The sequence below is a fragment of the Pogoniulus pusillus genome, chromosome 17 (genome assembly GCF_015220805.1).
Source record: "Pogoniulus pusillus isolate bPogPus1 chromosome 17, bPogPus1.pri, whole genome shotgun sequence".
Classification (NCBI taxonomy): domain Eukaryota; kingdom Metazoa; phylum Chordata; class Aves; order Piciformes; family Lybiidae; genus Pogoniulus; species Pogoniulus pusillus.
In genome coordinates, this window is record NC_087280.1 from 8,614,142 (window position 1) to 8,634,209 (window position 20,068).

The window sequence follows — 20,068 nt, forward strand, 5'->3', positions numbered from 1 at the left end:
ATACGTGTGCAGCATTACAAGAAAGACAAGTAAAATGTGAAGGTAAACACTGTGAAAACTTTGATCATAATTACTAACTCATGTGATCCATGCTTCATGTTATTTGCCTTTTAGTCATGAGCATCGCCTTGCCTGATTGAACAATGGAAAGAAAATGCACTGTGATTACTGTTTTCTACTTATCTCCTTCACCTCGGCCCTGCTCCCAGAGTCATAATGGTAAGGGTCCTGGCAGTACCTCCCATAAATATCAACAGCTATGTTATCTGAGGGAAGAAAATGCAGACATCTTTCAAAAATGGAAGTTGTATACAAGCATGGAGCATAGAAGGAGCATAAATGCTGCTGTCATATTAAATGTAGAATCATAAAAGGGTTGACCAAAAAGTTTTGAAGACTTCTCCCAAGAGTGAAGAAGTCATAATATAAAGATTTTCAAATTCCATCACCAGAGGAGCTGCTGAGCCCAATTCTACCACCAGCAATCTAAAGCACAGGAAACGTACCTCTGATCCACTGGTCTTTCAAAAGTGTCCCTTTAGAGTGATCATGGCAACTGCAAAACTGTCACTGTGACCCCTATGCCAGGAAAATTAGATGGACTGTTATGAAGGATAAAATCAACAGACAGAGAGATAAAGTTGATACTCTGTAGAGTATGGCCTAAATGGCTTCTGTTAGGGGATGTTATGCCTCGCAAATCTATTGACATTCTTCAAAGACATCAAAAAGCATGTTGCTATTACCATTTGTGCCTGAACATGTGATCACTGTAACCTTAGACTGCAAGACTAAGACCCTTGAGACCCTTAGCCTGAGGCTGAACTACTTCTCTTCACCTGGATTCAAGCAGGAATTCACACAGTGTGTATAACCTAAGCATTTTTATAGTAATCTTCACTCCTATAGAAATAGCAAAGTAGAGAATAATATACCTAGCTCCCACAGTTTAAATCCCATGGGTAACACTACATACTGTACTGAATTTTTTAATAGCACGTTATTCAGAGTACCACATAAATTGTTATTACTAATGTAATAAAACCTCAAGCAACACAGATGGAGAGAGACCAAGCCTATAAATATACCATGCTTTTATTTTTTTAAATTGTATTGTATAAATATGGGCCAAATTATTTTTAAGTCTAAATCTGAGTATTTTAGTTGAATTGGGCAAAGTCTAAATGTGTACATCTACTATAATTCATATCCTTGATCAAATTCCTTTGCTTAATTTATATTGATGTTTTCATGCAGAAGATGCTGCAAAGCCTTAAAGGACATTTTCTTTTTTATGGATTGATCCTGGTGCTGGGGATCTCCAAGATAAAAAAATCAGGTGAGAATGATCTGAATACAGTGTCATTCAGTATTCTAAGCTTTTTGAGAGCATAAACGCCCTATTTCTTTAGTTTTTGTCTTTTCAGATAATCCTTCTGTCTCTGATGTGGTCCCTACTGAAAAGGTGCTCGCAAGGGCAAACATGTGCAATGTGCAGCTCAAGCCTAGCTTGGAGGAGGGGCAGGGCACACAGGGTGACCCCTTGACATTTTCTCTGTTTTTTCTCCTCTATTTCTGTGATGTCTGTGTCCAGATAAAACATTTTGGTCCAGATGGTGTCTATGAAATCAAGCCCACACCACTTAAGTGTGTTTCAAACTTTTTGCCAGTAATCTTTAAGCCCAGTTCAAAGTCTGTGGAAGTTCATTGTTGCTGAAACTGATTTCAGGGAGAATGAAACTGGACTTTCTCCAAAGCAGGACCTCAGACTTCTCTTTGCTCTCAATCGGTGGGGCATGCCATTAGGCCTCAGTGCATAACTGATGTTACTACACACAGAACTGTATTAGATATAGTTATATAACTGGCAACAGTAAATTTTTTAACTCTGTTGTGCAGACATGTCTGAGTGTAACATACAACGGCACTGAGAGTTTCCAAGCCAGTTTAATCTCCATGATAGGCGTGCTAGCATAAAGGGGCATATATAACATTCCACAGCCAAGGGGTCTGTGACAGGACTGTCAGTGCAGGCAAAACGTAGAAGTGTTAGGGCAATGCTGTACAGATGGTTATGTGCACAGTGTTATCTATGGCACTAGGCGGTGCTTCCTTCTGAATGTGCTGGATACGGTTCTGCTGCAAGCTTATCTGGTAGGTCACGGTATGGACTTTCTGAAATGCCTTGGGAAAAAAACTGTGTCTGTACAAGAAGAATTTTACTTTTAAGGAATAGATGAAATAGTACAGACAATTGTTTTGTGGCAGCCGATTCCCTGCTCTCTTTTTCTGCATATTCCCTTTTTTGAACAGTTCCTGTACACAAGAAATAGATGTAAGGAAAGATTATTGACAGCATGCTGTTTTCAAACTAACTGGTTTTCCAAATTCTTTATAACAAGCCTTCAAAATAGAGATCAATATTTTAAATCCAGTTTTCCTATTTAAAACAAAAGATACCTTGGTAATGCATTTATGCAGCATGAAGAAAACCTTGGAGCATATCCAATAGGCTTTGCAGTCATCTAAACCCTATTCTTTCTTAACCTGAATGGGATACATTGTCAAAACCATTCATCTTTCTACAGGGCACTGCTTCCTCATAGCAAAAGACACCTTAAGACTTATTACCTGTAGTGTTGTGAAGAGCTGGAGAGCTGAGATAACCTAATTAATAAAAAAGATTCAACATTAAAGCCAAAGGTAATGACAGGTTCGATTGCACTGACACACAGAAGCCAAACAGCACGTTTGACAAACAAATAGATGTAGCTGAATAGGAGTGTCAGTTCATGGTTCTGAAACCTAATTACTGTCAGGAAAATGAGGGTATTTCCTGCATCAGACTCACCAACCCGCTTACCTTCAGCTGTTTCCCATTCAGCATGGCCTCTCAAGGATGCCATCCAGCCATGTTTTGACTCTCTGATGGAGAAGTATTTTCTGTAAGAACTGCTGTTCCTGGTGCTTTGCCCCCTCTCTCCCACATTGAGTGTTTGTTTGTTTTGCCTCCATGCTTCTAACACTCATCCTTTGTCCTGTAGTAGGTGAAATGCCAGTCTACATGCTTCTTTAATTCAGAATGATACAATTGCACATTTAAAACCTGTCTTTCTAGAAACAAAAGCTTTACTTCTGAGATTCCTTTTACATATTAAACACTAACAGTAAAGGTGGTAAATTTATCTCAGGCTCCTGTATAAGAATGTTGGACTGCCAGGCCTGGTTCCTTCAAACTCCCCAGAAGAGCTTTTTTTAATTAAAAAAAAATGTTCTGGGGTTCATAGCAGACACTTTATAGGGTGCACTTAGGAGCAGACTCCAGCAGCAATATTCTGTTACTTCTGTGCAGTATCTGTATTCATTAAGGTAATGAAGCTATTAATTGAATATGTAAGTTCAGGTAATTAAATATAAGACTTATTTCTTCAGTTTAAAGGGTAATAATAAAAAATTTAAACTTGCAAACTAGATCACACATTTAGTGATGATAAATGTGATCTGGAAAGTGCAATTTTCCAATGTGAATTAGTTAATTGCATCCATTCATTAGGTGATATACATTAGCAGAAGGTCATTCCATTTGAGGCACAATGTGTTTTACAAATAATAAATTCAAACAGGTAAATTGAACAGAAATTCAGAAAAGTTTTAATATATTTAAAGTCAAAATAGAATCCCTGCAACCAAGAGCACATTGCCTTTAACTTCACAGTTAACAACATGCATTCCTTACAGCAGTCTCCCTCAGCGCTGCCACTCTCTGCAGGTAATACTGGGCAGAAACTAGGCTAAACCACCCCGTGGCTGTGTGTTGCTCTGTGTTGCTGTGTACAGAGTGGTGTCCAGTCAAGGAGCAGGCGTGAGCTGAATGGTCTCAAGAAGCCTTCAGACTAAGGGAGTGGCACCACAGGATCACTCCGTACCTGGCAAAGTCAGCCTCCTGCACAGTAGTCTAGTGAGTGGCATGCTACATTTCAGCTGTCAGTTTAAATAATAATAATAATAATCCAATTATAACATGAAGCAAACACTGACAGTCTTTCTGAGCATATCCTGCTTTGACACTGTAACTGAATTATTTGTACATTGCTTTAGTCCAAGTTTCAGTTTATGACTGAATTTATCATAGCAGTAATTAACAGTTTTACTGAGTATAAAATGTCCAATAACACATGTAAAAAAACTGATCCAGTTTACTAATTTTTAGTAAAAATTATATCAAGTTTTCTGCACTAGTAGATTTCCTTTTGTTTCTTTAGAACTTAAAATACATCCAGATTCAGACAATTATTAATAAGACCTATAATATTAAGTGGGATAACTTAAATTTTTCAGAAATAATATTTGATAGGGTATTACAGTGTTGTGGGTGTTGCTTTACAGCTAATATTGCTTATATGTATAGCAACACTTTTATCATATATATATATATAAAGAAATATAAAATACCATTCTCTGGAGCAAGGACTAATATCACCCTGAAGACAATTCAAGGGCCATAACTCTTAACAGATTTCAAACAGTGAGCCTCTTTCAAATGACCAGGCTTAGAGACATTTAGAGAATTGATTCAATTAACCTAGAGGGAAAAAGTGCTATAATGTGTGATTTATGTTTGCAGATAAATTAAAATACAAGTATGTCTTGAAGAGCATTTGCTACCATCATGGTCAGTAATGAAAATAGCAGGCAATTAAAATAAGACACATGAGGCCGAAGCTTTTACTGTATATATGTATAAGAAAATTAAGTTCAGATTTTGTAATTGGAAATTCTAGCTGAAAAATAACTTAGTTGAAGTTTCTTTTTGGTCTCTTTTTCTGTAGGAACTGTGGTTGGTCACTTCCTGTTGGGAAGAGCAACAGCAGACATCCACCGTGTTCTTCAGGGGGATCCTGTGAGGTTGGCTGTAGACACCTGCAGCGGGGTAAGTGCAGTGCCATTCTCCCTTTGGGGATTGCCAACGAGGTGTAGGTAGTAGTTAGTCTAAAGAGGATGGGCTCTGACTGCTTTTAGTTTTGGTATTAGGTGTGAGAGCAATGTGGTGTGTACAAATAGTTGATGGAGGTTGCTTAACCAGCTCCAGATCATGTGGGTTTGCACAGCATGCTTGTGTGCGCTGGAATCCCTTCTCATCAAGTTTCCTGAACTTTACTGACTTGATTTAATAATAAAAACTGTTATACAGTTCCCTCCTTCCCGAAACTTGTTTAAATGCAGTCTCTTCTTCAAAGAGCACTTCCTCACTCTGATTTATTTTAAAACAGCTCTTAGAAGGTGTCATCCTTCTGATGAAGTGTTAGGTCTGTGTTGCCAGTGTGCCATTAAAAATTGAATTTCTGACGTTTAAAAGTCTCACTCATCCCAAGTGTCACATTTTGACAGATCTGCATGTCACATTACAGCACAGTAGTATGGATCCATTTCCTCTGTCAGGTTAAAAAAAAAATAAGATGAGAGAAAGCAAAATCTCCAATCTCTCCATTACTGAGCTGGAAATTCACAGAAGTATGCATATCGTCCCTGAAATTACTTAAATGGCACTGTGTCTTATGCTGTCTGTGCTGAAGTAGCCTTTGTCCCACGCTCCTGTATAAACACCAAGAGAATGCTGGGACAATCTTTTCAGTTGTCTTCAAACTTGTAAAACACAGAGCAAGGAATCAAGCAGGAATTGTAACAAAATGAAGACATGGACAGATCCTGCTGTTTATTCTTGAACAGATCAATATAAAGGTCATGTGTGATATTTCTTGCTGCTTTGATTTACCAGTTTTAGACAGATGTAGCTTTAGTGTCCTTTCTGTTTACCTATCTGCAACATGGTAATCCCAAAACATGACATCTGACAGGTTTCAAAGTGTTGGGAGTGTTTGCATCAGTAAGCATAGCTTTACTCATTTTCCCTAAGGTAACAAAAATAGGCTGGGCAATTTGACCAAAGAGAATGTAGGACTTTGACCATAAATTTCCGATGTTCACCAGCCCAGTCAGAGTGCAAACTCAAGCCATTTGCTGTTTCACCCTGCAAGTTAGGACAGGTGTCAACCACATGTGTGCTGCTTGCTGCGCACAACATGCATTTGAGACCGTGAGTAGTGGATCTGGTTCTGTTTGGATGGTGCTGTGCTAGTAACTACTGCGTGGCATGCCCAAGCTCTTGCATGATGTGGCCTTCCTCTGAGAGGGCTCCCTGTAAAAATAACAGCCAGGAACAGGTGGCTGTTTCTTGTACAAATTCTTTGGCTACCCAGGCCCCTTCCTTCTGCTGTAGAAAAGATAAAATCGCAGCTGGGCTACAGTACTTGCCCTGGCAGCTAGCACCTGCTCCTCCTGATTGCTTTCTTTCCTAAGAGTAATTTGGAAGCAGACGTGCACCTGGGTGCCCTTACAAGGGGAAGTGAGAAAGGTGCAGAGTGCTTTTCCATGAAGTGAGCAAGCAAGGAGGAATCTCACTCTGTGAGGACTGTCTCCACAGACCAATGAGCAAGGTGCTTCCAGCCCAAAGGCAGTGCAGGCCTGAGAGAAGCAGGACGAGGAGCACTTCCCAGTAATGCCTGCCTGGAGGAACTCCGGACCTTTAAGCCTCATGAGAATAGAGCTCAGGAATGCAGCCCAGCTTGGAGCTCGGTGTCGACATGCAGTAGCCACGTCGTGGGGGGGATGCTGTGGGACGCGAGGATTGAGGTAAGGTACACGCGTCAGCGACCCCCGGCATGGCGTGGGATGGGCAGGAGGCGAGGGGGCACCACGGGCTGAACGGTGAGCGGCAGGCCGCGTGGCGCGAAGCGACGGCGGCTGGGGCCCCCTGTCGTAGGGACGGGCGGCGGTGGCGGCGCGGCCGGCAGAGGGCAGCAGGCGGCCGGGGATGGTGGCTCTGGCGGGTCGGGCCGGAGCGGGGGCTGCTTTCCGCGCATCCGTCACTGTCAGCAGGCACGCGCGGGCACTTTCATGTCAGTTACTGCACAAACAAAAGCGAGGCCGTCCGGGGAGCACCGGGCGCGCCGCGAGCACAGCTGGCGGGAACCGGCGGCTGCCAGGGAGCGCGTCCGCTGGTGGGCGCGGGGTAGGGCAGCAGTGCCAGGTGTTGCGCGGAGTCCCTGGGCCAAGAGAGCGGGCAAGGCAGCGGAGGTCGCGGGCGGCGCTAAAGAGCCGGGGAGCGCCGGCAGACGCGGAGCCGGCCTAGCGTCAGCGCTGTGGGACTGCCCCGCGCCTCAACCGCGCCTCGGCCAGGGCCCTGTGAAGAGCCGCCTTGCCTTGCGTTATTCGGCCGCCGCTGGCTGAACGGTCTCTCCCGCTGGCCGTAGCCGCGCTGCAAGGCAATGCCGCTACCTACTCGCCGTCCCGCGGCCCCTTCCCGCTCCGCCAGGGCTGCCCGAGTGCCTCCCGGTGCTGCCCTCGGCCGCGGCCGGGACTGCCAGGGTTCCCTACAGGATGCCCCCGGCGGGGCGACGCGAGGCCGCGGTTGGCCGCTCAGGGACACGGCGCCTCCCTGCCGCTGCCCTGCACTGGGGAGACGACGGGGAGCGCCACGGTTCAAGTGATCCTCGCTAGCGCTGAATCGGTTCCCCAGTCCCGCTCCTCGAACGGGAACTAGGGACCCGCGCCCAGGAACTCTGTCCGCCCGTGGGCTACCAAGGGAATCCCTGGCGCTCGGGACGGGACCTGGAGGGGCTGAGGGAGGGGTGGGGGTGTTGGAGGGCAGCGGGGCGCCGCGGCTGCATTGCGTGAGTGAGCGGGGCTGTGCCGCTCTCGCCCTAGGTAGGATGGACCTGCCCCCCTGCCTCTGCCCCCATGTCCAATAAGAAGAGACCCGGCTTGACACCTGCCTATATACAGAGGACGACAGCAACGTCTTCGGCGCTGGTCTTTGGAGGGGGGGGGGGGGGGGAACACCAGCCCAAAACATAACACAGGATCAGGCCAGAGCGGGGGGCTCGTTGGTACCATAAAACCCCCCCAAGACTATGACTTCCAGTAAAATTGAGATGCCAGGGGAGGTGAAGGCAGATCCTGCTGCTCTGATGGCATCTCTGCATCTGCTGCCTTCTCCCACTCTCAACCTTGAAATCAAATACACCAAGGTAAGTTGAGTTCGTTTATTCTGACAGGGAAATTCATGACTTTCCCTCCATAGGAGGCATTTTGCTTAAATCAGTTTCATTCTGCCCTAACCAATTTGGGTGTTGAGATTTGGGGGGGGGGGGAGGTAAAAACAAAAAAAGACAGCCAAAACCAAACCCCAACAACCTAAGAAATGACTGTCTGGAATCTTTTACTCTCTACTAAAAAAACACAGAAAAATTGAAAAGCAAATTAGATCTATTGGGACTGGCTTTGCCACTTCTCTTCAAACACATTTTCTACAGAGCTGTTGGGGTTTATTTTCAGTGCAAAATCAGTAGTTCTGAATAAGTTTAATTTGCTTTTGATGCACTTAAGAGAAAGTTACTATACATACCAATCTATCTCAATCAGGAAATAAAAATGTTGTCTTTCTTGAATTACCTTGTGTACCCAAGGGACTCTCTTACAATTCCTGAAGGACTCTTAATAATACCAGGCTGTTACAGAACTGGAGCAGGTCTCTCAACTAACTTTGGTGACACTTGAATACACCCTTTTAACAATATTGCAAGAGGGCATATTTTTTCTTACTAACCTTTAAGACTAATTTCCACAAAAAGGGTTAAGAACAAACCCATTGGGGCTATTTAGAGAAAATATGCCGTTTTCCCATGGTGTATTAAGGGACTAAATTAATTTTGTCTATTAGAATGGACTTTAAGAACAGTCATTTGTTTGTAAATGCAGTTTGATTTTTAAAAATTCGTTGATATATTTTGAATATTTGCATCTTTAATATCCTCAGTTAAAGAATGTTTTAATTTCTGTTGGAGAAGTTTCAAATGTATCATATAAACAGATTACAATGTGTCAGACTTTGTTTCTAATTACCGGGTAACTTAATAGGACAATAAGCACATCAGCACTGGAAAAGGGTGACAATGTTTTTATCTACTTGAAATACAACTTCAGAAGCCTTAAAGCTGATAAGAGACTCACTTTGGCCAATGTAGTATAGGGCTTGTTTTCCTCCATATCACTTCAAAAGCTTTTCATCTTTTCTTTTTCTAATTATTTTTTTAAGTGGGTGCCAAAACTAATTTGTTCTCTAATTTGTTACAACAATTCCATTTTCTAGAAGAATGTTCCAGAGGAAACTCAAGAATTTCAGATTTCCTTACATTTTAAGGCAAACTGCAATATGCAAATTTAAAGGTGCATATGTTTTCAACCATGTAATTTCTTGGAAAATAATTTAAGTAAGCAATGTAGTTACCTGATACTGTGTGGTGTTATGCTTTGGGAGCAATCACACTCTGCAAGCAGTATTCAGTGTGAATTTTCTTTATTGGTGGTTTCAGTGTAAAAAATGTTTCTTGAGTGTTCAGAGGGTAATATTTGAGAGTAGTGTCTCAGTCAGTGTGTGTAGTGAGTGTGCTTGTGTTTCTCTATTCTAAAACTAAAGAACTGGTCCTGAAAATCTAAAAGGCAGCAATCACCAGCAAACACATCTTGAGAATTTAAGCTGGATAGTAATCTTTAATAATTCAGAATCAGTAGTGCTATTGTCTTGGAAATACATAAGATGTTACACATTTTGTACTAATGGAACAACTAAAAGAAATTTATTTTATTTCACTGTTAAGCTGAAAACAATAGCAACATGTTTCCTGTAAGCTTAGTTTTGGGGTGTATCAGGTTGCTTTTGAGGTAAATTCAGTTTAGGACAGGTATCAAATATTTCACTTAGCATATCTTCTGTCTATTTCTGCCTGTCTTACTCTTCCCTCCTTTTTCGCTTCCTCTGCAGGAAATAGAAGTGATTTATAGATAATTGGAGTCCTCAGCTTGGAGTCTTGTCTTGGGCAGGACTTTTATCCAGGATCCACTTTCCCACCTATTACAAAGAAAAACAATCAAAAATGCAATAATGGATTGTAACTTGATTCTTTCTTTTGAGGGAGTGGTCACTTCATGTCTTAAATGACAAACAACTTCCATAAACAATAAATAACATTAAACTAAAGCACTTTAGGGAAAAAAAAGAAAGACAGAAAGAACAACCCCAAACCTTGTAAAATCAGACATCTGTAAGCATTCCTAGCAGTCTTGCTTCTGCTTGTTAGCTGAAAATGTTAAATACACAATCAAGACACACAATTCTTGAGACCTGTATTACAGCTGTCTCTGAATGTGAAATCCTAACCATTTGGGAGTTACTTCTTCATGAAAAAAATAGAGGTACCTGTGAGCATTTTAACTAAGTGAAGTAATTTTAACATATTCTTTACCAATTAAACCCTATTTTTGGAATTCTAAAATTGGGAAATAGTTTTCTTAGGCTAGGATGTGTTGATATTCCAGGGATCCCTAAGCAAGAGCTGTTGAAGATTTGTATTAGGTACCAGAAAAAAAGTAGAGTTAGCATTCATTAGTGTTTAAAACACTGCGTTGCCATTAGAATTATTATGTAAGCTTCCCCAGAGAATGCAGATAAAGGAAGTACTACCCATGTAATTTTTATGCATTCATTTAGTTATCAGAATTATTGAAACTTGTGAAGTATTCCTCTGTCAGGTTTACTGGAGTAAGCAGAGAGGTGCGTTCAGTCCTTCTGACCTGTACACCTGATGTAGTGCACAGAGTTTTTCATTGGTCAGAAATAATCAATTTAGTGATGAAAGTTACTTAATGCCATGTTTTTGTTAGATGTGCAGTGGTATCTCTTATGACTTATTAGGAGTCAGCCTATGCTTTTCTGAAAAAAACATCCACTGGAAATAATTTTCTCAGCTTTTTAATACTTTAGCATGGTCTCTGTGAAAAATAGCATGGTTTAAAAGTGTGTAGTAAGAACTGATAAATAGGATCCAGACTAGACATGAAGATAAGCGTTATGTACAGTGGGTAAAGTTTTTCTGCAAGTACAAGATTATGTCTCTTTTCATTGTTATGACTCTTTAGTTCTCTCCTTGTTAACATTTGGAGAGGGATTGCATCTGCACAACAGGGGATCTTCCAGCGTTGCTTGGAATTAGGTCGTTCTGCAGCTGTGTGGCACAGCAAGCCCTCCACAGTTTCTTGTCAGGAGCATGTTGGTAGTACTATGCTCTTTAAGAGAGCACACAGGAGGGGAATCCAGCCCTCTCCCTGGCAACAGGTCGTACTTCTACAAATGTCAACTGCATGTCAGAAATTCTCACAGAATGAGCAGGTCCATAAATATAATATGCATGAGATAAGCCATACCATGATGTCCAGTAAAGACATGTTATTAGGATGCTTTGTACAGGATGTACATGGCTCTGAACACATGAGGGTCTCCTTAGTATCTGATAGTAGATGTGAAATCATCCCAGTGGATTGAGTCCTCTGCAGCATTTTCTTCCTGCTATCTCTGTTTAAGGGGCTGAGTGTTTCTACAGGATGCAGCTATCCTCCTTTTGTTATGTCATAATCACATTCAGCTTTACAAAGTATTTTCATTGTGGTTTCAATAAGTCATGTTGACTTTAAAAGGAGGACCCTAGAGTTCTGTCCTGTCCTACCTGTGTAACTAATTCAAATAATTGAGTGAACAAACGTTCTCAATTTCTGTTATGTTTGGGACGCTAATCTGGGTGGATGTTTTAGTTTTGTTTCTTAGTTACCGACTGATTTAAATCCAAGACAGAGGTGAAGAACTTTAGCATAAGGAAAAGCTGAAGAATTTTGAAAGGTTTTTGTAAAGGTGCACTCTAAAGCAGTGAAGTTATGATGCTATGGCCATGGAAAGGCACAGAAATGTTTCTGTACCAATACCTAATGAACTGGCTGAGGACCATATGGTTTTGTCCTGCGTACAAGAGTTTGCCTGTACTCTTAACACTACAGGCTAATATCAGATCAGCTGCTAAACAGACCAGGTAAACTACCCAGGACTGCAGCAGAAAAATGTATGCAGCAGTTTTTAAGTGTAGGCAAACTACTCCTGGTAAGACAAGAACCAGCAAATACATTTCAAATTCTCATCATAAGCATTTGGGTTCGAATTGTTTTGTTACCAAGTTTCTGCATTTTCATTCCCATTGGGTGTTCCTGGCATTGCCCAGTAATGAATGCTGCATTCAGAAGTCTTCCCGGTAAAAGCTCCAGCCTGTGTTGGGTATTCCCAATAAAATTCTAGACTGACCTTAAGATAGGAGGCAAAAAACTGTTTTATTTAGAATAATATGCAGAATCTCTGTTATTTTTTGAGCTGAAGGCACGCTTTGACAAAGCTCAGATAAGCAATGCATACATGCTATTCCCCACCTGAGCAAGCTTTTGAAGTCAGATTCAGTGATTGACACTCACAGAAATCAGGTAGCCTTTTGGGTCAGCTCGGTGAGCGCTGTCCCTTTAGAAGAGATGGGTCACAGAAAATTGAGTGTTTGCATGAAGAGTAGACAACTAGAACACCTACTTTAACCCTTTGTGGAACACTTCAGCATCTGCTGACACTAGGTATGTCCCTTGATGTCATCAGATACTAATTCTTAAGGTGTATAATATATGTTTAAATCCGCATCTTGAATTCTGTTTTAGTGTGTGTGCACTTTGTGGTTAGTATTACCATCCACCAATGTGTGTAGCAATTGCAAACTATTTATGCACTTCTTTCAAGTTAACAGCCTGAGTATAGGATTCTTTATGTTCAACCAAACCTTTAAGGTCTTCTGCAGAAAGCCAGTTTGGCCAGGTTTTGCATGAGGGATCAAGAAACTATTGTAGTCTTATGCATTTCCAGACTCTTGCCTTTTCTACTCCAAAACAGCTGCTATAACCATGTTAATTCAAAAGTATTAAAAATACTTTTGAATTTTTAGGGAAAAATCAAATGTTTAGAGGAAATGCAAACTGGTTTAATGTATCAAGCTGTACAATGCTATATTACTGGCTAGGGTAAGTTTTCTTCCCACTGCCCAGTCCATGAGGACAGATGATACACAGAAGGACAAGAGTTACTGTTTTTTCTCATCTTTACAAAAATGTGTATAATTTTAAGTATTGAGCTACAAAAGATTAATGTATTTATCAGCACACCAAAACCCGGAAGGTCAGTAATAATTAGTGCACGAGTTGAAGCACAGATGAATTTATATCCCTGCTCTGGAGTGAAAAGAACAGAAACTTGAGTATGGCTCCCTACACTCACACACTGGACAAAAATAAATCCCTTTTTAACTCTGCATTCCATTCTGTCCTTTGGAAACATTTCCCACTGAAGTTCACCAATCCTGCTACATCACCATACTAAATTTCTGGCTTGATGTATCCATCTTTTCTAATCAATCCCAACAATCCAGAAACTCTTGATGACACGTACTCAGATTGTCCATGCAAAGTTGGTTCCCACAGACCTTAAAGGGCTCTCCTCATTTGAAGTTATCTGCTGCTTTGTTTCAGGGAGCACCACACAATGGAACTACTATGTCTATTTGCTGTCCCTACCTTACAGTTCACATTAGTAGTTGCCTTCAATAAGCTGTATACAGATAGTTCAGGTCACTAGGGAAGTCATCGTGCTGCTGTACTCAGCACTGCTGAGGCCACATCTCGAGTATGGTGTTCAGTTCTGGGCCACTCACTACAAGGGTAATGAGATGCTGGAGCAAGTCTAGAAAAGGGCAACAAGATGTCTTGAACACAAATTCTGTGAGAAGCAGCGGAGGGAGATGGGGTTGTTCAGCTCCTGGAGAAGACTGAGGGGACACCTCAGTGCTCTTTACAACACCACCAGTGAGGTGGGTGTCAGCCTTTTCTTCCAGGTAACAAGTGATTGGATGAAAGGAGATGGCCTCAAGTTGCATTTCAGCAAAAGGGTCATCAGGCATTGGGATAGACTGCCCTCTGTTCCTGAAGGTGTTTTAAAGATGTCTGCATGAGGTGCTTAGGGACATATCTAACTGTTGTGTGCAGCCAGGTGTTAGGTTATGTTTAGACTCGTTGATCTTAAGGTCTTTTCTAACCAGGCAATTCTGTGAGTTGGAACATACTGGCATCTAAATGTAATCTGAACCCTTCCTTCCAACAGGCTTTGCTTTGCATTTGTTGCTCTTGGAGAATTTCATCTGCCTTTGAGTTGCCCAGATGCTTTATAACTTCAACGCTCATGCTGTTTTCTTTAGTAATCTGATTAATATGAATATTTTTATCTGCAAACTATGTACCTTACTGTTATTGATCTGAAAAAGCAGGTGAACCAAGATATCGATTGCTAGTCACAATAATGGAGGGGGACCTTGCTATTAACCTCTTTCCAGGGAGAATTATCCATTTATTTTCAGACTTTTTATCTTATCTCTTAACCACTTTTTAATCCATGGCAGGACTTTATCTTTCACCATATGGTTGCGAACTTTCCTTAATAGCCTCTTGCTAAGGACTTTATCATCAAAAGCCTTTTTAAAGTCTAAATAAATTATATCCACTGATTCATCTCAGCTCCTCATTTGACTATCTTCCAAGAAATCTCACAGGTTTACCAAGATAAATGGCAAAAGAGGAGTTCAGTGGTCAACATCGTAAATTCTTCCTGCATAAAGGCACATTTCTTCATTTACAGTTTTGCAACTGTCTTTCCTAAACTGAACTGTAAACATTTCCCTGTTTATTTTCTGGAAGTTGTTTAATTCTGACCACTTCTAAAAGGCCCACAAACTCTAATTTGTTTATTGTATTAAGGACTTGAACTCAACTCTCTGAAACAAACAGCCAAAATATCAGTCTTATTTTAGCTGAAAGAAATGAGAAACAAAACTCCACATTTATACAGAGATAATTTTATAAGGATGCTATATAAATACAATACAAGCACAGATGCATAAAAGTCTATAAAAATCTTCAGGAAGTTGCAGTTCTGTGCAGTTCTTGAGTGAGGAATCCTTTGACAAGTGCTGGCATCCCTACTCAAGCACAAGTGCAGAAATAGGTATGTGAAGACTTACTACTACTATTATATGGAGAAAGAGGAAGTATGAAAAAAATGATTGCCACCTAAGGGCCCAATTATGCATTACGTCTGTGCTTAGCCAGATAAAAAGAGCAATTCCTGTTCAGACTGCATACATCTCATATTTTTCTCCGAAGCACATGTTCCATATATCAGAATTTGTCTAAATGCATGTTTCTACTGACCAGCATTTGCTGTCACTTCCAATAGCAACCTACCTTTGTGAGGTGAATGCAATGCATCAGTTTTGTTATGCAGTGTAAGTAAGCTTTAGGAGTACTTAATTACTGAATGTATATGTGAAGCCACATCAAAGTGTTGCTGCTATAGCATTGCTAAAATAATCTCCAACTGACAAAAGAAAAGGCAGACTTCGTTCTTGGTCACTTGAAGTCAAGTTTCTTTCCCAGAGAAGCTAGTGAACTAGATTTTTACCTTATGGCTTGAAACATAATACATTCCAGCTTTGTTGGACTGAAGTGGGAAAATACTTCAGAGCAGAGTCCCATCCACATCAAATTCTGTGACCCAAATGAAACTGTTTAAGGTCAACTCCATCTCAGTTGACCTCAGCTGGAAGTGAAAAAACAAGGCGCACACTGACCACTAGAGTATATTTACCTTAATTTGCAAGGGATTCATAGGTAATCAAGACTTTGAACTGAACTCAGAATCTAAAGGGATGCCAGCAGGACAGCTGTGGAGGGGCCTACAGCACTTACGGTTATAGAAAGGATCTATGTTGCTAATTCCCACGTAGATTTCCAGTATTGCCCCAACTTAAAACGAGTTACACAAATCTGTGTGGAAAGTCACAAAGATGTAGACATTTTTTGCAAAGAAGAACAGGTTGCAGGCTCTTTGCTGGTCTCACGTGGGAAGAGGATGCCAGGGAGGCACTGTTCTCTTACCATGCTCTGGTCATCTAGCAATGATTACACAAAATCTCTCAGTTTTGAATCAGAAACTATCAAAAAGTCCCTTTCCCTACAGGAATTTCAAATGTGTACTCACACAGACTTTGCTCTGAAGTGAAACCGATCTATTTTCAAAGCAGAGATGTTTACTATTTCTGATAAATATAGGTATTATTTAACTGTAATATAAAAGCTGATCTTATTCTCTTGTGAGCAGGTCAACTTGCCTTAAATTTGGCCTCAGATGACTGGAGATGGTCAGAACCTCGAGTTTACATTTTATCTAAATTAGGTCTCTCCAGCTGGAAGGTGCTTCGAGGTCTGTACTGTGGTAGTGTTCTCCCATGCTTCAGTGGGAAAAACACCACTTAATCACCTCCCACACCACTCTAGTATATCCTTAGTGGGTTTTGTGCGATTCCTGATACCTCTACTTTTGAAAACTGGAATAATTGTGAAGGATCTCGGATTTATTTCAGGAACCTTATTTGAACTGTTTGCAGCGCAGCTAGGGCTGAAGGATCCTTGTCTTGAACGTGGCCTTGAAATGATCTCTGGTGTACCAATGCTATTAGATTTTGTAATAAGGGTGATTCCCCATAACAAGTATTTTACCTGTCATAGGCTAGCATTCAGACTAGTGGCTTTGCTTCTTTTTTTCCTTTTCCCTTGGCCCTACAACACATAATTAGTCTTGACCATGAATATAATCTACTTTGGTACAGCCAATGAAGATCACCCCAAGTGAGCAGCCTCTTCTGGAATTACTTTCAGTCTCCCTTTTTATACCTCCCAGAGCAAGGTTGTTTTCAGAATCCAGCAACTCTCCCACAGCCTATATTATTTAACTTAGGCTTTTCTTGGCCATTTAATGTGTTACCATTTAGTTATTTTCTTCAGAACACTTAGAAGCCACTTTAAACTTTTATCTTACATTTTGCATCCTTTTAAATTCAGGACTTTTTTTTTTTTTGTCTGCATTTCCTTTTGTGTCTTACTGCTTAGCCACCCTGTCTATTTTCTTGCTTGTACTTCCCATTTTTAGCCTTGGGAATGCGAATTTTCTTGCACTCTTTCATTCTTAAGCCTCCATGCTGATTCTGTGGATTTTAATTTCCTACCTTCAAGAAGGGAGTTTCTAAGTTACTTCCTCTTTAAAAAAAAATGTTTCTTCAAGTTTAGTATCCCAGAGAGTACAGCTTCTTCATGTGTTTCTCTCCTTCACTGAAGCTGAAATTATTTATGTGGTAACCATTTTTCAGGGGTTCAGACACAATTTCTAGTTCTTGACAGGACTATGCCAAATGTTGTTTAGATTAGAATACAGAAGATTCTGTGTTCTCTGGACACTTCATCAATGCAGCTGTCACTGAACTAAAATGTAGTTATGTTTGCACCAATCTTACTGCCTTCATGTTCTTTCCCAATTTCAGTTGCTCTTATCCTGAAGTCACTCCTACTGTTATTCTTCACTGCCTTTGTATCTGTGGGGCTGTGTTAAGCGTTTTGTTTCTCTTCCAAGAAATACCCTTGCGATTCCTTGTACACAGAGCTACTCCCTGCTCTCTGCAGCCTGACTTGTCATCCCTACGTAGGTCATACTTAGAAATTGTGGTATGCCTATGATAATCCTCACCCTCTTAAGCTCAGAAATGCTAAGTTTATTTTTCATCTCTGTTGTACAGTCCAAATCACCCATTTTTACACTAAGATTTCTATGCTGGTTTGTAGGCATTTGCACTTTTATTTTCTAACTTCAAGATGACCTAGATGAAAATTGTAATCTAGTTAGCTGAAAAACTGTGTACAGTCTTTACAGCTAAACCAGTAAAGCACTTCCTGTAACAATGCATCTCTCTCTTATTCACTCTGCTAGTATAAAAAGTCCTTAAAATAGAAATTAGTTTAGTCTTTAATACTGCTCAAATAATTTTGAATGTAAACACATTTATGTAATTGCCAGTTGGATGCATATTTAGTTTTCTTTAGAAGAGCCACTTCATTTTGTTGTTTGAAACATATTTGGAGTTAATTTCAAATGTTCTTTGCATCCATGCAAGTCCTGATCCCAGTGAGTATTTTCAAAACTTTCTGATATACCATACCATATGCATTTTACATTTTCTCGTGTGCTTTTTCCCCCAGCTGTAACAGAAGTAGCTTAAGTTTACTCTTTAGTGGTTAGAAGCTATCAAGAAATTATCAGCCGCCTTTCCAAATCATGGGGTTTATTTTATTCTCTGTTGTTGTCATGTACAGCTGCAGCAGTCCTTTACCAGAGAAACCTGTGTATGCATTTTTTGGGCATCTGGCTAAGCCTTCCCCCTTTTTCCATCAGTGCTTGATATTTCAGTTGTCTCCCTCTTTTTGTCCTTATTACATTTTCTTTACCGTAGCTATTTAACAGCCTCTTCTGTCTTTCCGATGTCTCTGGGATGCTCTTTTCCTGAGAGGTGAGAATTGAGTTTTGCTTTTTCACTTGACCATCCAAAATTGTAAGAGACTGAGTTAGCTGTGCTGCTGCTGACCTAGTCTTGGTGGTTCAGCCCTTTGATAGTTGTTTCAAAATCCATTTGCTACATTACTGAAGATATTTTTAGCTTTTAGCTTGCACCACTCAACTGCAAGTGTTAATATTCTGCTCCTTCCATCAAAGCTTTTAGAAAGCATTAATTGATTCAGTCTCACTGTAAAACTGGTGACAAGCCTCCTTCACAGATGGGGGGAGGGGGGCTAAATTTGTGGGAGTGTAACCATGACTAATTCAGACAGTAGGTCAGTGTCAGAGTCAGGATCTCTTGCTAAACCAGCCAGGCTACTAGAAGATAAACCCTCTGTTTTTGTACATGCTATTCTGGGAAAGAGAAATTCAGATGAATTTCAGAGCCAGCTTTTAAGTGTGAATGCATGACTATAATCCTGTATGGTCTTAACTGCACGCTTGTCTGTGTGCTCACCTCTACATGTGCCTACAGTATAGATGAAAAGCTCCCTTCTTTTGTGCTCTTCACTCTCTTTCTGTGTCACTTGTCAAGAGTTGTCCCTATTATTCCCCCGAACGTTGTCTGGGAGGCAGTGCCCACTTTGCTGGTAGATACAAAGCTGATGGTGTTTGCAGTCCTGCACCACCCTGTACTTTTCTGTTAGGAAGAGTGTTTTCATCGATGTGGTGCAGCAACAGTACTGAAAACTCAGATGTTTGTCTCTGGCATTGTTTCTATTGGCTTTTCAAAGCTTTTGTTTTAGTAAGGTGCTCCAATATGGAAGGATAAGGAAGGCCCTGCTATTTAATTAACAGCCAAGGAGTCAAGTGCAGAATGTGCCCAGAAATTAGTTCAGGAGAGCTCTTCCAAGACAGTTCCTTTTAATGTTTGGGTTCTAGCTGAAACACAAACCTATTCATGCTCTTGCTCTCCATCTCAGTTAATTCCTCTCTTTGAGGGAGCAATGGGACAAATCCTTGATAACTTCTTGCCTGCTGAGAATCCTTTACCTGCTTTCCTAGAGTGATTCCCTGTGACTGGGAACCTTTGTAGTCAGCTCTTCCAGCTGTTTGCCTAAATGGCCTTCAGGGAGACTGGAGGCAGTGAACCTGGAATAACAACATTTGACTTCAGCCAGGTCCCAGGAGAATTTAGTTATTACTTAATGGATTGAATTGGCAACATACCTTATACCAGATAACTGCCAAAGGTTGCCTGAAATTAACCCTCACAAAAGGTGAGTTACTGGTATGCTCCTCGCAGAAAGCCAGGCATTGGGTAACATGTTTGCTACAGTTAGTGCTGCTTTTCATATCTTTCTGTGCTAATAGCATTTGCAATTCTTGGGTGAAAAATTTCTCAGATTCGAATCTTGATAGTGATTTTAGCCACTCAGTGATCATATGTCATTGTGTTCACTACGCTGAGCATAAATCCTGTCTTGTAAACTGGAGGGAGACTAATGAGGTATGCCCACGCTCTGTTATCATTACAAGGAGTTCCAGCAGAGAAAAAGGGAATTTGGTTAGAGAGGGAAAACATGTTTTACAGGAAATAGGGATAAAAATTCTCAAGTCTAGATATATGAATATTTGCTGTTAAGGAAGGCTTTTTATTGACAGGAC

The 20,068-nt window shown here is 40.9% G+C and overlaps 1 protein-coding gene and 1 long non-coding RNA gene across 3 annotated transcripts in view; one reads left to right on the forward strand and one right to left on the reverse strand.

Annotated features, from left to right (window-relative positions):
• The first annotated feature begins 4,835 nt into the window (after nucleotides 1-4,835).
• The window catches only part of ALDH1A2 (aldehyde dehydrogenase 1 family member A2), a 58,361-nt gene continuing 43,128 nt past the window's right edge, over nucleotides 4,836-20,068 (forward strand). Inside the window, exons 1-3 of one of the 2 annotated variants that reach the window (XM_064157525.1) lie at nucleotides 4,836-4,930; nucleotides 6,482-6,690; nucleotides 7,765-8,087. In XM_064157525.1, the coding sequence (XP_064013595.1) occupies nucleotides 7,971-8,087 (117 nt within the window). In that variant the 5' untranslated portion in view covers nucleotides 4,836-4,930; nucleotides 6,482-6,690; nucleotides 7,765-7,970. Of the gene's footprint in view, nucleotides 4,931-6,374; nucleotides 6,691-7,764; nucleotides 8,088-20,068 lie in introns of those variants that run through there. The other variant, XM_064157526.1, reaches the window with a different exon arrangement.
• Nucleotides 9,603-20,068, reverse strand: part of LOC135182921 (uncharacterized) — a 54,600-nt gene continuing 44,134 nt past the window's right edge. Inside the window, exon 3 of the long non-coding RNA XR_010305351.1 lies at nucleotides 9,603-9,967. This is a non-coding gene — a long non-coding RNA (uncharacterized LOC135182921). The remainder of the gene's footprint in view (nucleotides 9,968-20,068) is intronic.